The sequence below is a fragment of the Onychomys torridus genome, chromosome 6 (assembly GCF_903995425.1).
Source record: "Onychomys torridus chromosome 6, mOncTor1.1, whole genome shotgun sequence".
Classification (NCBI taxonomy): domain Eukaryota; kingdom Metazoa; phylum Chordata; class Mammalia; order Rodentia; family Cricetidae; genus Onychomys; species Onychomys torridus.
The window spans coordinates 91,951,025-91,965,305 of NC_050448.1; the positions used below are offsets into that span (position 1 = coordinate 91,951,025).

General features: G+C 46.3%; 1 protein-coding gene across 3 annotated transcripts in view; it reads right to left on the reverse strand.

The window, feature by feature from the left end:
* Cdc14a (cell division cycle 14A) overlaps window positions 1-12,018 on the reverse strand; it is a 162,467-nt gene extending 150,449 nt beyond the window's left edge. For 2 of the 3 annotated variants that reach the window (XM_036191051.1, XM_036191050.1), the window contains exons 1-2: window positions 11,341-12,018; window positions 10,475-10,565 (exon numbers count right to left, since the gene is read on the reverse strand). In XM_036191051.1, coding sequence (XP_036046944.1) covers window positions 10,475-10,565; window positions 11,341-11,389 — 140 coding nt within the window. In that variant the 5' untranslated portion in view covers window positions 11,390-12,018. The remainder of the gene's footprint in view (window positions 1-10,474; window positions 10,566-11,340) is intronic. The other variant, XM_036191052.1, reaches the window with a different exon arrangement.
* Window positions 12,019-14,281: the final 2,263 nt, after the last annotated feature.

The following is a 14,281-nucleotide window of genomic DNA, read 5'->3' on the forward strand; positions in this document are numbered from 1 at the left end:
ATGAGTTTGGCTCCCCAACATCTGTGTAGAAGCCAAGTATGGAGTATGGACACATGCACTTGTAACCCCAGTACTGAGGAGGCAGACCAGTAAAAAACCCTGGAGTTTGCTAGCTAGGCAGGCTTCCAAATAGTGAGAGACCCTGTCTCAAAAACTAAAACTGGGAGCAACTGAGGAAGATACCATCATGTTCAGCTAGGCCTACCACACAAACACACACACACACACACACACACACACACACACACTCGAACAAGTACACATTTAAACACACTTATATGCACACAAATAAATAAATATTAGAAGGAAATCAGTTATCCTTGGATTCCCAACTCAGGAATCTCACCAATCTGCAATCCAAGTTAGCCCAAATCCCAAGAAAGCCAAAAAAAAAACAAAGTGGGATTGTTTCTGTTTGAAGCTCAATGTGAACCCATGCTTGCCCTTTAGCAGTGTTTATAAGAGGCTGCTCGGGCTCACACAAAGTCTAGTCTTGTTTCAAACTCAACGTTCAGAAAACAAGATATCTGGCGTCTACTCTCACTGCGTGTTTAGACTCATCAGCAGATCAAGGAGCGAGCGGTCATCAGAGGCAGGAGCAGGTAATGGTACAGCACTCAGCTCCAGGCCAGCTGTGATGACGCACACATGCCATCCCAGTGTCCGCAGGAGGATCATCACAAGCTCAGGGAAGCGTGGGCTATGGAGCAAGATCCTGTCTACAGGAGACTAGAGAAGGAAGGCAGAAAAGAAAAGAGAGAAGGAGGGAACAGAGTAAGGGTGGAAGGGAGGGAAGAGGGAAAGAAAATCTCCATTTATAGACGTTATCAATAAAAAATTAACCAAATAACACCAACAGAAAACAAAATGTCAGCTAACAGGAGCGATTTGATATGCCAGAAAAATGCAGGTGTGTGTGTTTCTGTCTGCCTTTCCTGTCTACCTGTCTGTCTGCCTATCTGTCCATGTGCTCGTGCATGCCACATGTGTCTAAAGATAAGAGGACAACTCGTGAGCATTCTCTCCATGTGAGTCCTGGAGGCAGAACTTAGCTAACCCTGCTTGGCAGGAAGAATCTTTACCCTCTGAGTTATCTCCACCCGCCCAGGCCCTTTAATCTTTAGAGAGCCTTAAACCTGAAGCAATGAACTGTTTAGTCAATGTATTCATAATTATGGAGTCTGAATACTATAGAAAATCGGCCCATTCATTAAGACAGAAACATAGGTTCATTTTAGAAAAGTCTAAGGCTACGTGGTATTTCAGATAAGGTTTTTGTAAGCTTAAGATGTAATTTGGTGATAGAGTACTTGCCTAGCTTGGGTGAAGCCATGAGTTGGTCTCCAGCTTTTCCAAAATACACATATGGAACTTTCCAGTTCTTTGTATCAGGTACCTTAGTGAACCATCAACTTCTCAGATGAAAGTAGATAAATGTTCTACTTCCATAGATTGATGGAGACCAATTTGAAATAAATAAAGCACCTTTTCTAAATCTCAGAAGAAAATTATATCTTATAACAAAAGAAAGCCAAACTAGCAAATCCTTCCAATCGTCAGCAAGTTATGAATATGTTGAAAACCAAAACACTAACTTGATTAATAACAGAAAGGCTTCACTTTAAAGCTGTAGTTCAGGGGCTGAGGAGATAGTTCATCAGGTGAAGGTGCTTTCCACAGAAAGCTTGACAACCAGAGTTCAATCCCTGGGACCCATGTAAAAGTGGGAAGAAGAGCTGACTGGACAAGGCTGTCCTCTGATCTTTGTGTTTGCGCCATGGTATGTGTACACACACACACACACACACACACACACACACAGTAATAAAAAAAATTAAAACTACAGTTCAATACTAACATTTGTTTGTTTGTTTGTTTGTTTGTTTGCGACAAGCTCTCACTCTGTAGCCCAGGCTGGCCTCAAACACACAGGAATCCTCCAGTCTCAGACTCATTAGGATTACAAGCATTTCTTATGAAGGACTTCATCATCAACCACAAATAGTTGTGTTCGTTTATCAGAAGTCATTTATCTAGGTTGTCAAGGATTAAACACGTTTCAACAAGAACAAGAGAACTTGAATGGCCCCACCCAATATACAATTCTTTGGTAGTCCTGGAAGTACTAGGTTAATTTAAAAAAAAAAAAAAAAAAAAAAAAAAAAAAAAAAAAAAAAAAAAAAAAACTTTTTTCATTACATTGAAATTAGAGCCTAAAAAAAACTAAACAATAAACTCCATAATTAAGTGTAGAAGGTCCAACTCAAACCATAATTCCAGAGACTTTGAGATCAGCTGTCCCACACAACTCCCAAGACTTTAAACCAATAACTGGCAAGTGTCCGGGTCAGGGGTCGCCTATTTTCTGCTTGAAGACCACAGAAGGCAAAGAGTCCATCCCAAAGAACGCTTTTCACTTCCAGTTTGACACTAACAACACAAAAGAGAACCACAGCCACCAGCAGGCCGCTCCTCCTTCCAACTTCAACACAGAAACCTACTTAACCTGTCATTTTCTCTCAGTCGTCCAAGCTAAAGAAGCTTGTGTCTCAAACATTCCTCCTCTCAAAGTATGGGACCACTTGTCCTCCAAGCTCTAGTCAGTTCCTTTCCATTCATCCGTAAGCCCCATGGGCTGAGACACAGCATCCCACAGTCCAGCCCACCCTCACAGGAGACTGCTTTCCATTCAACTGTCCCTTCCAAACAGACTCTTCCTCTTCCTAAACATACCTTTTATGACTCTGCCTGAAACATACCTCCCTCCCTTCTTCTTCTCTCTCTCCTCTCTCCCTCTCTCTTCTCTCTCTCTCTCTCTCTCCCTCCCTCCCTCCCTCCCTCCCTCCCTGCGCTCTTCACTCACTCATTCATTCAACTTGAATTTCTGGGGCACCATTCTTATGCCAAGCACTGTGTTAGGTCTAGAGATGTGACAGTGGGCCAAGAACTGGTAGTACTGGTCCTCAGACATCGTAAAATGCCCTGTGCTCATTACACATCAAACATCACTCTATGAAGAAGTCTTTCAATAACCAGGGCAGTAACGAGTTCTTATTTTCTTCACGCCTAACACAGAAGACTGCAGTTTCATGCACTGACCACCATTCTCTTTCCACTTCCCCTTTTACCTGTGCTTATCCGATGTATTAGCACAGTGCCCTGCAACTAATTCCCACTCCAGCTACATGTTCTTTTCTTGCACAGCAAATTTCAGCCACTTACAAATTTCAAGTTGTGCTGCTTTACACCCCATTTAAAAAAAAAAAAAAAAAATGTGTTCCGTCCTTTTGTTTTCCTTAAGCCCAAAATTGTTTTGAGCTGTGGCTAAGTAAGTCATTTACTGTGGGCTTGGGAACGTGTTTATGAACTTACAAATGAGAACATCTGATGTCTTAGGAGTCTACTTCAAACAAAATAATGAAACTGCCCTGGGGTGACCTGGCCCAGAGCACCATCTCCAACAGCCCACTTGGATCACTCTCTCATGCTGCCTGATAGAAGCAACCCCTGTAAGAAGACTCCTTAGCACTTCAGTCCAAGTGTGTGTTTCCACCAAGGTTATCTCAAGCAAGCTGAGAAAACAACTGAGTAACAATTTATCACTATGGAGATTAAGGTCCACCCTTACACTGCCAAAGACTAAGAGGTCAAAACAGAGAGTTTTTAAACAAATATTAAAGTAAAGTTTGGTGGTGGTGGGTCACATAATTAAGACTAGACTGAGGAGTTGAGCAGAGAGGCTTAAATCTGTCATCTCTACACCTAAGAGGCTCAGCCAAGAGCATTATCAAGAATGTAAGACTAGCCTCGGCTACATAGTGAGCTGAAGGCCAGCCTGAGCTACAAAGTGAGACACTGTCTCAGAAAACCAAAAGGAAAAACGTGGAACTAGCTGTGAGGGCTAAGAGTGTGGCCTAATGTTAGAGCTCAGTGTTAGAGCACTTGTCTAGCCTGCATGAGATCCTGGGTTTGATTCACCAGCACTGGAGGAGGAAGAGGAAGAGGTAAAGAGGAAGGGGAAGAAGTGACTGTAAACGTTTATCACTAAGTGCACTGCCTCATAATGCATGCTAAGAGTAACAATTGTGTGCACAGGTGTATACATACTCAAGTAAACACCTACAACTTAGGTGTTTAGGACAGAAGACGTAAAACGCAAGTCAGCCAAGCAGGATGTGCCTACCAGTGCAATAGTGGCATGAAGATTATGGGGAGACCAACTGCATTTGGATTAGTTTTGAGGCCTGCTCCACAGAAAGGCATACAGGCCTGGTACTGTAAATCAGGGCTGTGGAGGTCACAGACCCTAGAGCGAAACCTACTACTGCTGCTTTGCTAACCAAGATGTTGTCAGACTGCTTTCTAAATGCTAATGCTTATCCCCATAGATTGTGCCCCTTCAGCCTAGGCAGAGAAGCTCCTCTCTGCAGTGGTCAGTAGTTAGTGCAGAGACTAAGAATAAGTGCCTATGGAGTACTCAGCCTGCCCTAACTGGACCATGATATCAATCCCTAACCCAAAGCTCTGGGAACATCATGGAAGAAGGGTGGGAAGAACTGGATGTAAGAGCTGGAGGATGGGGAGGAGTGAAATGCTGTCTTTGGAACACGGCACAGGTGTTGCATTCATGATGTCACGGCAGTCATGATGAGCTGCACAAGGTCAAGTCAACAAGATCAGTCTTCCAACAGGCAGCAATAACTGCGCTTAGTGGGAGAGAGAGAGACAGAGAGAGAGAGAGAGGAGATACAAAAGTGAGGTCTGTTGGGAGTAACTGAAGAGAATGAGGGGAGTTGGGGTTCCTGGGAAGGGTGGAAGAGGGGAGCTAAGAGGACAGATGATCAAGATGCATTGTTTACATGTATGAAATTGTCAAGCACTAGATCAAAGCTATTCTATTTTGAAGCAAGAAGGTCTGAACCATACTGAGAGTGTTTTGGTTGGTTGGTTGGTTGGTTGGTTGGTTGATTGGTGTTTTGAGACAGTGTCTCATGCACCCCAGGCTGACCTGAAAATTCCTGACCCTCCTCCTGTCTCCACTATCTAGTGCTGAGATTACAGGCCTGTGTCACCATGGAACTGAACTCAGTACATAACACCAGGAATTGAACTCAGTACCCCACACATCCCAGGCAAGCACTCTATAAGCTGAGCTACATCCCCAGCCCTTGTGTTTTTTTTTAAGGCAGGATCTCACTATGTAGGACAATCTGGCCTTGAGCGCAAGGATCCACCTGTCTTAGCTTCCCAAGTAGTGACCTCCACATCCAACTAAGACTGTTCATTCTTTAATCTTCTAATCCTGTGCTGGGGATGGAACCCAGGGCCTTCTACATGCCAAGAAAATACTCTCCCAGCCAAGGCTGCTCACTCTTAACAAGTGAAAACCCATGGTGGCATTTCTTGGAGTCACCAAGAAAATCCATCCAGTCTTGGCATCTTTATTTAATACTCTGTCGTGAAATTTTAGTACCTTTCTTCCAAAAAAAACCAACCCAAGAACAGGAAAAAATGGAAAAGTATATGATTGAAAGCAGAAATACTACACATTTTCCTTCTCAGTAAATTGACTTTCCACAGTTAGCATCCAACCCTTCACCCAAGATCATCATTAGGAATACACAAGGGTTCTGACAATTAACACATTTGATTTGCTAACTTTTGAGCCAAAAACCATGACTCACGTTACTAAAAGTTAGCCTCTATTGGGATGACAGGGTCCATCTCCAACACCAAAGAAATAGCTGTTCTAGGAGTATGCTTTAGGTAGTAGTTCAATGTAATGCAGAAAAGCCTTTGAAGGGTTCTAGTTCTGGTTTGAACCACTAGTATTTTTAGCCTATACTCTTGTTTTAACTCTGGCCTAGAAAAACACACAGAACCCAAGGACAAAGCATGATTTCTTACCATCCATGTTTTATTACTATGTCTCAGACCTTCATGGAGCAAGATAGATAGCCTGTTAAGAACCAAGTAGAATCCAAGCATGGTGGTGCGAGCCTTTAATCCCAGTACTCAAGAGACAGACACGGAAGCAGGCAGATTTCTGTGAGTTCTAGGCCAATCTGCCCACACACATACCAAGTTGCAGGCCAGCTAGGAATCCATAGTAAGATCAGAGAGAGAGAGACAGAAACAGGAAAAGTAAGTTCAAATTTTCAGTCTCATTGTCTGGCCTTCTGAAGCCATTTCGTTACATTTTTTTCCACGGTCGTTATTTGAGAAGGTCGTTATTTCAATCATGGAGTTCCAACTTTCTTTAATAACTCCACAAACTTCTACACAAAACTCAGCTGTATCCAGACTAAACATACGCTCATATTTAAAGAGCCCAGTTAATAGTTTCTGGGGTGATAATTCAGACAGGCGACATTTCATTGGGACACTCAGCAAGTAAGTATAGCTACCAGGCTATATGAGGCCCTGTGTGATGGTGTATATAAACACACTTCCTTCTTTGAAGACATGCACATTAGGGTATCTGCCCTCAGGACATGCGCCACAGAGAGAATCCAGGTTACTACACTGGGCCCCATGGACTCTGCAGGCCATATCATCCTACCTCTCCAAGCAGTGAAGTCCAAGAGACGCACCCCTCTCCTTCCTTCAGTCTTTTGCCTCTTGACTGGCTAATTATTTATAGCTTCCTCCTCTACCTGCCTCATCCTCAAAAACCTTGACCTCTTCCTCCTCAGAAACATCTCCATTCTTCAAACTTCATGGTCTCCTTGGGAAACTCCCAACTTTCAGTATTTCAAAGGTGTACACTCAGCCTCGCACCTTTAATCCCAGCACTCAGGAGGCAGAGGCAGAGGCCAGCCTAGAACACTAAGGCGAGTCTGAGTTAGTAACTTACAAAATGAGTTCCAGGACAGGCAGAGCCATTACACAGAGAAACCCTGTCTTGGAAAAGGAAATAATGGATTAAGGTATGCCCTCTTCAAATGACTATTCCTTACATTTCGCAAATTCATTCTGACCAAGACAGAACACCTGACCTTACCACCAGAGCCAATGTCTGCTCCAGTTCCCTGTTCAGTTCAGGATGCCCTCAGGCCCACTGTGAAGGGACTGTCCTGGGAAGTTCTCCATTCCTTTTTCTCTGCATCCTCATCCACACCCACACGCAGAAGAGGTCTGCCTTTCCACCATCATCAACACCATCTCAGTTCAAGCACTGATTCTTTCCTCCTGAACAACCTGAAGTTTCTCTGTGTGGTTTCTTAGTCCCTCTCCAATGAGCCTTAAATGATGCTACTACATTATTTTTTGGGTGGAGGGTATATATCCTCTGGAACTAGATGGTCTGTTTCAAACTCCAGCTCTATCACTTATTTCATTGACACTGGACATAGTACCCAACCTCACTGTCCCTTTAGGCATCACTGTATCAAAGGATGGCAGTAACGCTTGCTTCCTGGAATTTCGGGGAAATGTAAATTTTATAGTCACAGAACACCTAGAAAAGCATCTGGCCCAGAGGGCAATGCTCTGTAAATGTCTACCATTGTTTGCAACCAGCATGCATCCAGCCATGCCATCTCTGTCCCGGAGCCCCTCTAAGAGTCTCAAGGCAGGCCAGGGTGAGTGCAGGTTTCTCACTCTGGCATTCAGACTGTCCCCAACTAACCTCTCGGTGTCATATTCCACACCTCCCCCATGTGACCTGTCTATACACCAGGCAAAGGGAAGGACTTACTATGCCCTGAGCATGCTTCCTGAGTCTCCCTCCTGTTCCTCACTTTTCTTGCCTCTCACACCCATATCCAAAAGAAAAACCCATCCATCCTTCAGGCCAGTCTTAACACTGCCAAAGAGCCTTTTATGAACATGTCCTCTGGACATGTCTCCACCCTTCCGCAAGTTCTTCCTAGTTCAGAGGTGAGGTTTCTCCCTAAGGCGGCTTCGTTCCCTTTCACTGCGGTCCTCTTAGTCATCCACCTCACAGGTTTGGAGCGCCTTGAAACCGTGAGAGAAACATCTATGTTCAACACGTCACTCTCTGGACCATCAAGGACAGTGTGATATGCTGGGATCTCAAAAAGATGGATGTGTGCAGGTAATCAGGACCATAGTCACTACTGTGGCATGGTATGGCACACCAAACAAGGGGAAGTACATGCCATGTTCAAGTTGAGTATCATTTCTTGTCTCACTCTATAGCCCAAGCTGGCTTGGAAGTCACTATATAACTTGGACTCACCTCCAACTCCAAGCAATCCTCCTGCCTCAGTCCCTCAAGTGAACACCTAGAAAAGCATCTGGCCAAGAGGGCAATGCTCTGTAAATGTCTGCCATTGTTTGCAACCAGCATGCATCCAGCCATGCCATCTCTGTCCCAGAGCCCCTCTAAGAGTCTCAAGGCAGGCCAGGGTGAGCCACCACACCCAGCTCTCCCCTCCCCCCTCCTTGAGAAAGGATTTCACTATGTAGCTCTAACTGGTCTGGAACTCTGTAGACCAGACTGCCCTCAAACTCACAGAGATCCACCTGCCTCTACCTTAGCTCCCCATGTGCTAGAATTAAAGGGGTGTGCCACCATGCTCAGCTTCTTGTAGCTTCTTCAAGTTCACATCCAAACTCACAAAGTGAACCAGATGGCCTCATTAAGCAAGTCTGTCCCTGGAAGACACCAGGAACACGGTAGGAAAAAATATAGATAGATAGATAGATAGATAGATAGATAGATAGATAGATAGATAGATGGCATATAATTTGTCTCCTAAAGTACAAACACTAAAATCACCGAAAACTTTTATTAGAATTTTTAAAATGCCATCATGTGGGTTCAGGATTTAGCTCAGTGGTAGAGTGCTTGCCTAGCAAGTGCAAGGCCCTGGGTTTGGTCCTCAGCTCTGGGGGGAAAAAAAACCATCGTGCACTGTGTTTAGTTGACTAACTGTAATCTTTTTCTAAGTCTAGTAATCCCAGGGGAAGTGACTCAGATCTCCATAACTTAAGCTTGTTCAAGCGCACATTAATAAACCCTCGCACTTTAGTCAAGGCAGAAGTGACCCTAACAGCATACACACACAGTCCCTGCCGCCCTCAGGCCCTCCACTGACAAAGAGAAAGCCATGACAGTGCCCAACAATAGAGTGTCCACTCAATAAACACTGGTGGTGGTGACATCATCCAGGTGCCCAGGGTCAGGAAACAGGCTGCTGACAACTCTGTTCTGTTTAGGAGCTGGGCTGTAATCTGACACCAGGGATTCAGACTCTTTGCCAGGGCAGCTCTAGGCATTGGTGAAGAGCAGCAGCAAAAGGCTCTTTCCTTCCCACTCTCCCTTCTGCCTTCAAGACGCTGCCGGCACCACTGAGAGAAATGTCCTGAAGATAGCAGCAGTTCCAAGACCCCCAGGGTGAAGTAACAATGATGGGTGACTTTCTGTCAGATAAGACAGGTTTTTGACAGTCCAGAATATTCCCTCTTCAAGGCCCAGGGGCACCCCTAAATCCTGAAGCAGAATTGCCAATATTCTTCTAACAGGACCAGTCCTAGAGAGCTCTGTGTGGTTCATTGAACTACTACGCTCCTTTGACTGCTCACTTGATTATGATGGCAACAAAGTCAAATTAAATGTCTAAATCAGAGTCTATGAGGCTGGTCTGAAATACCAGCTCTTTTAGTAAAAGAATATAAGTCGATCCTGCCTTTCTACTCCTTGCTGACTACTGCTTCCATCCAATGGAAATGCATCTCTCCAATTAATGTTTTACTGTGCTTACAATATTCAAATAGCCTTTTCCTTTACATCTATGGGTGGTCACAGAACTCAGTTCCTGGTTCTGATTTTTCACTCTCAGGTCTTAGTCCAGAGGAGCAAAATGAGAGAGAGAGAGAGAGAGAGAGAGAGAGAGAGATTTATAGAGGCAGTCCTCTACTACTCAAAAGTTAAAAAAAAAAAAATACCATCAAGTTCGGGACAACTAACTAAAATAACTCAATCACACTGGAAATCTTCTTCAGAGATGCAACTTGGATACAGCTCCATTCAGTCCTGGGTTCCACTTTCTGAAAACAGGCTGCTCAAACAAAAACATCCTTCCATACAACAGAAGCCTTGTGAACTGAGATGCTTACGCACCTGTAGTACACACACTGCCCTGTACCCTGTGGGTGCTCCATAAATACCTAGTGACTGATTCACAAGGCAATTACAGGTCTGTTGATGACAGAGTGTATGACTGCCTGATCCCACTCTAGGGAGTGTGAGGAATCCACAATTACTGTGGGAGTAGAAAGAATTAACATCCATGAAAGTCTAAAGGACTGCAATGTTGACAGGTCCAAACTATGTCAATTTTGTCTGCACACCTCCCCAACCCTATGGGCCTTTAAAAAAAAAAAAAAAAAGCTAGTAATGCCTCCTGAACCCTTGGGAGAAAGTGAATAAACCTGCTGATCAAAGAACCAGCAAGCTAAACAGTTCAGAGTGGAAAAAAAAAAAAAAAAAAAGAGGGAAACTTACTTTTCATAGACCAGCTCCTCGTCGATGGAGAAATAGTGGGTATTTATTGTGCTTTTTGGTCTATTCCTTAAAGTAGCAAAATATAATCGATCTGAAAGACAAGTTTAAAAGACAAAAATACATGAGAAGCAGCGAAGTGAGGCTGAGAGTGCCGATCATACATGAAGGATCAATAATTGCTAGACATCATTTAAAGACCCTTTAACACGTGGGATTCTTGTAGAAACACGACCTTCCAGGAAGCAACACAACCCCAAAAGCATAACTTGCCCAGAAGCTAGCCCGGGACCCAGTAGGGGGCAGAACATCATCTCTGTTCCCTCACCCCCTGGTTGCGTGCGGGCGGGTGCAGACAGGAGCTGTGGGTACCCGCAAAACTGGAGACACAAGTTTGGTTCGAAAACCTCCAGACCTCAACTGCAGAGGAACGGGGAGAGGCGAGCTTCTTTCCCTGCATGTTAGCAGACTTCAAGAGGAAGGAAGCAAGGACAAGGGGGTGTGGTGGTGGTGGTGGGGTGTCCTGAAAGCACAGGCAAGCCACCGAGGGGTAGAGGATTAGCAGATAGATGATTAAACCGAGCAGGATCCTCCAAGAAAGGTTTGGAGGAGGAGCCCCGGCAGAGAAGCCCGCACTGTCCGGGTACGAGGAAGCTGCAGAGGGAACGAGGAGGCGAGAAAGAAGCCGGAAGCAGGGGGTCCTCCGGGAACTGAGTGGCGAGAAGGGGCCCGAGCGCCAAGCAGCAGTGGCTGCGGGACACAGGGCCGAGGAGAAACCCAGGGCATAGTCTGGGACAAAGGGGAGAACCGTGAGGAGTTGGGGGGAGTGGCGTGGAAGAGCCAGACGATGCCGGGCGACTGCTCCTCACCTTTCATGAACTCACAAGCCCCGATTAGTTCCCCTGTCTCCGCTGCCATCTTAAGCGAGATCCGCACTGGGGAGGGCTGGGTCGCGGCCAGCTGAGGTCACCCGCCCCCGGGGGGCTTCCCCTACTGCCTAGGAGCCGGGAAGCTCGCGGTCCGGATCACCGAGCCCGCCGGAGGGAGGAGGCGGGCGCCCAAGGCGGAGGCGGCTGCAGGGTCAGCGCGCGGGGCGCCCCGGGGACATTCCGTGGGGAACTGAGCCCGCTGGGCGCGGGACGCACACGCCCCAGGCTGTAGCCGCTGCTGCGATCCGGACTCTGTGGCGGCGGCGGCGGTGGCTGCTGCTGCTGCTGCTGCTGCTGCTGCTGCTCCAGCTGCAGCTCCTGCCGCTCGAGCTGCTGCCGCTGTACCGTCTCCGCCAAGCCTGGGCAACGCACACCAGCTCGCACAGCCGGGCAAAGTCTTCCCCCGGCTCCCAAAGTGATCATGGAGGACGAGACGTTTGGCCCGGATCGCGCCCGTGGCCACTTGTGCGGCAGCGGGCAGGACTCCGGTGGTGCCCGCGGGGCTGGCAGCAGCTGCTCTGACTCCTCCTTCGCCACCTCCTTTCAGCAGCAACTCTTCCTCCCTCTCCTCCTCCTCCTCCTCTTCTTAGGTCCGCCCCCAGACCTGCCTCCCCGCCCTCCCTCGTCCCCCTCCACTTTCACGGCTTCGCGGCCATCCCTTAAAGGGACAGCTCGGCTCCTTTCTCCGCGCTGGCCTCGGGCCCCAGTTACCAGGCGCCCCGCGGGTCACTAGGAGCCGGTTGCTAAGGCTTTGTTGCCTTTCACCAATTGCTACACAGGAAACTTGGCCCTCGGCCCCGGTGGGGGTGGGGAATGTCAGGCGGGGCCAGAAAGTTATGAATGAAAAAGATGGGTAGAGAGAAGTGGACGCCCCCGAGGAAGCTGCTGCAGCCTGGCAGGCAGGGATGCTCCGACTCCACTACCCCTTCTGCATTTGTTAAGCCTTCTTCTTCTTCCACATCAGATTTCTCTTGTCCCTCTTCAAGATCTTTTTCTTCCGTTCCGCTCACTCAGTTTCTTCTAAACTTTTGTGAGTGCGCGCGCGTACACATACACACTGATAAACCTCAGACCTTCTCCATGTCGGGTCATACTGCCACTGTCTTTCCATCAAGCCCTCTTCCCACCTCCGACGGGATCCGCGTGTCTTAGTAAGCAAATGTCAAGAAAAGCGCTACATCCTAGCTCAGGAATACGTGGACTGATGTTCTCCACGCACTAGACGCTGCTCTCACTTGGGCTTTGTTCTCAAGGGAAAAAACATTCCCATCCTGTTCTCCAAGTCCTGTCATTTTGGCCACAGGTGTGAGCACAAAATCATCACAGAAGCCTAAGGCTCTCGTCTCGGACTGTAGGCTGTCCTGGGCTTAGTCGAGAAGAGGGAACGGACCGCTTGTCCTCAAGAGAAATAAACAGAAGATAATTTCTTTAGTTCCCAGCTGGAGTGCTACAAGGGGTACAAAGGTTCCTCTCCAGGAGGCCCCGGACTTGTTCAGCAACGTCCGGGATCCAGTTTGAACAACTTCAGTGCTGTGCGCCTTGGGGAGGTAATTAGTGGTCAGTCCTTCCCTTACGAAAATGGCGCTACTGAGCGACTCACAGCAGAGCATGCGCTCTGACTGGTTTCTTCCCGGACGGGGATCTGTGCGAGCCTTTGCATCTCTGTTGCTTGTTGACCTCTAGGGAGAGAGGGGGCGCTCGAAGAGCCAACTGAAGTGACTTAGCCTGTTTTGCTGGCTTTCCAGAAAGCTGAACAAGCACCAAACTGTAAGTGGATACTAATTTGATATGCAGAAAAACTATTCACAGCAGCATCTCAGTAATTCTAGCCAAACACATCGTTGGTGTGACAGATAAAAACACACCCTATCCTTACATCCAAAAGTTAATCCCCAAGCCTCATACACGGAAAGGAATCACTAAAAACAAGGCCCAACAGCTTCATTTTCACATGTGGGGAATAGAGAGAGTAGAAGAAAAAAAAATTTTTTAAACTGTCAAAAGTCCTCAAAAGTTGTAATGAGACTTGAACCTTTTGAAGTGTGTTACATATTCTAAGAGCCACAAGGCTTAGTGTTAAGAACAAAGACCTCTCAAACTCATCTTTATTCTCCCAAATCTTGGGGTTGCTATGTTGAACAATTCAAATTATTTTACTAAAAAAATGTAGTTGATATTTTTGTACAAAAGATATGGAAAATCAAAGTATGTGGATCTCGATAGGCTTTACCCCTTTGTCTAGAAAGCTAAGTAAGCCCAACTCTACACTGATTTCTAAAGCTGCTGGTTTAAAATTCTTGTAGAGAATTTTTCATCTGAATATTATATTTTTAAAAGTGCAGTAAAAATAAAAGTTGGAGCCAGATATGGTGGCTAATATTAATTTATAATGGCCATAGCCATTTACTGCTCCAGCCATGCAGGGTTGGAACTCAGGTCCTCAGGTTTGATGGCAAACATCTTTAACCTACCAAACCATCTCGCAGGCCCTTGCTTCTCCTCTCCGGCCCCGCTCCATGTAACAGAGTCCTGACTGTCCTGGAATTAGCTCTGTAGACCAAGCTGACCTGGAATTCACAGAGATCTGCCTGCTTCTGCCTCCCAAGTATTGGGAGTAAAGGCCTGCACCACCCCTGGCCCAACCCGGCTGTTCTTTTGGTTTACTGAGATAAGTTTCATATAGTCCCTGAAACTCCATATGTAGTAGACAAGGGTGACGATGAGCTCCTGGTCCTCCTTCCAGGAATACAGGCCTACATCACAACATCTAACCATCACGTCATTGTTAATTTCATAAGTAATCCTGAGATTTTTTTCAGAGGGGTCAGATCTAATTGGATATCCTCCTGCTGTTTTCTAAAATAATTTTACATTGCCTTTC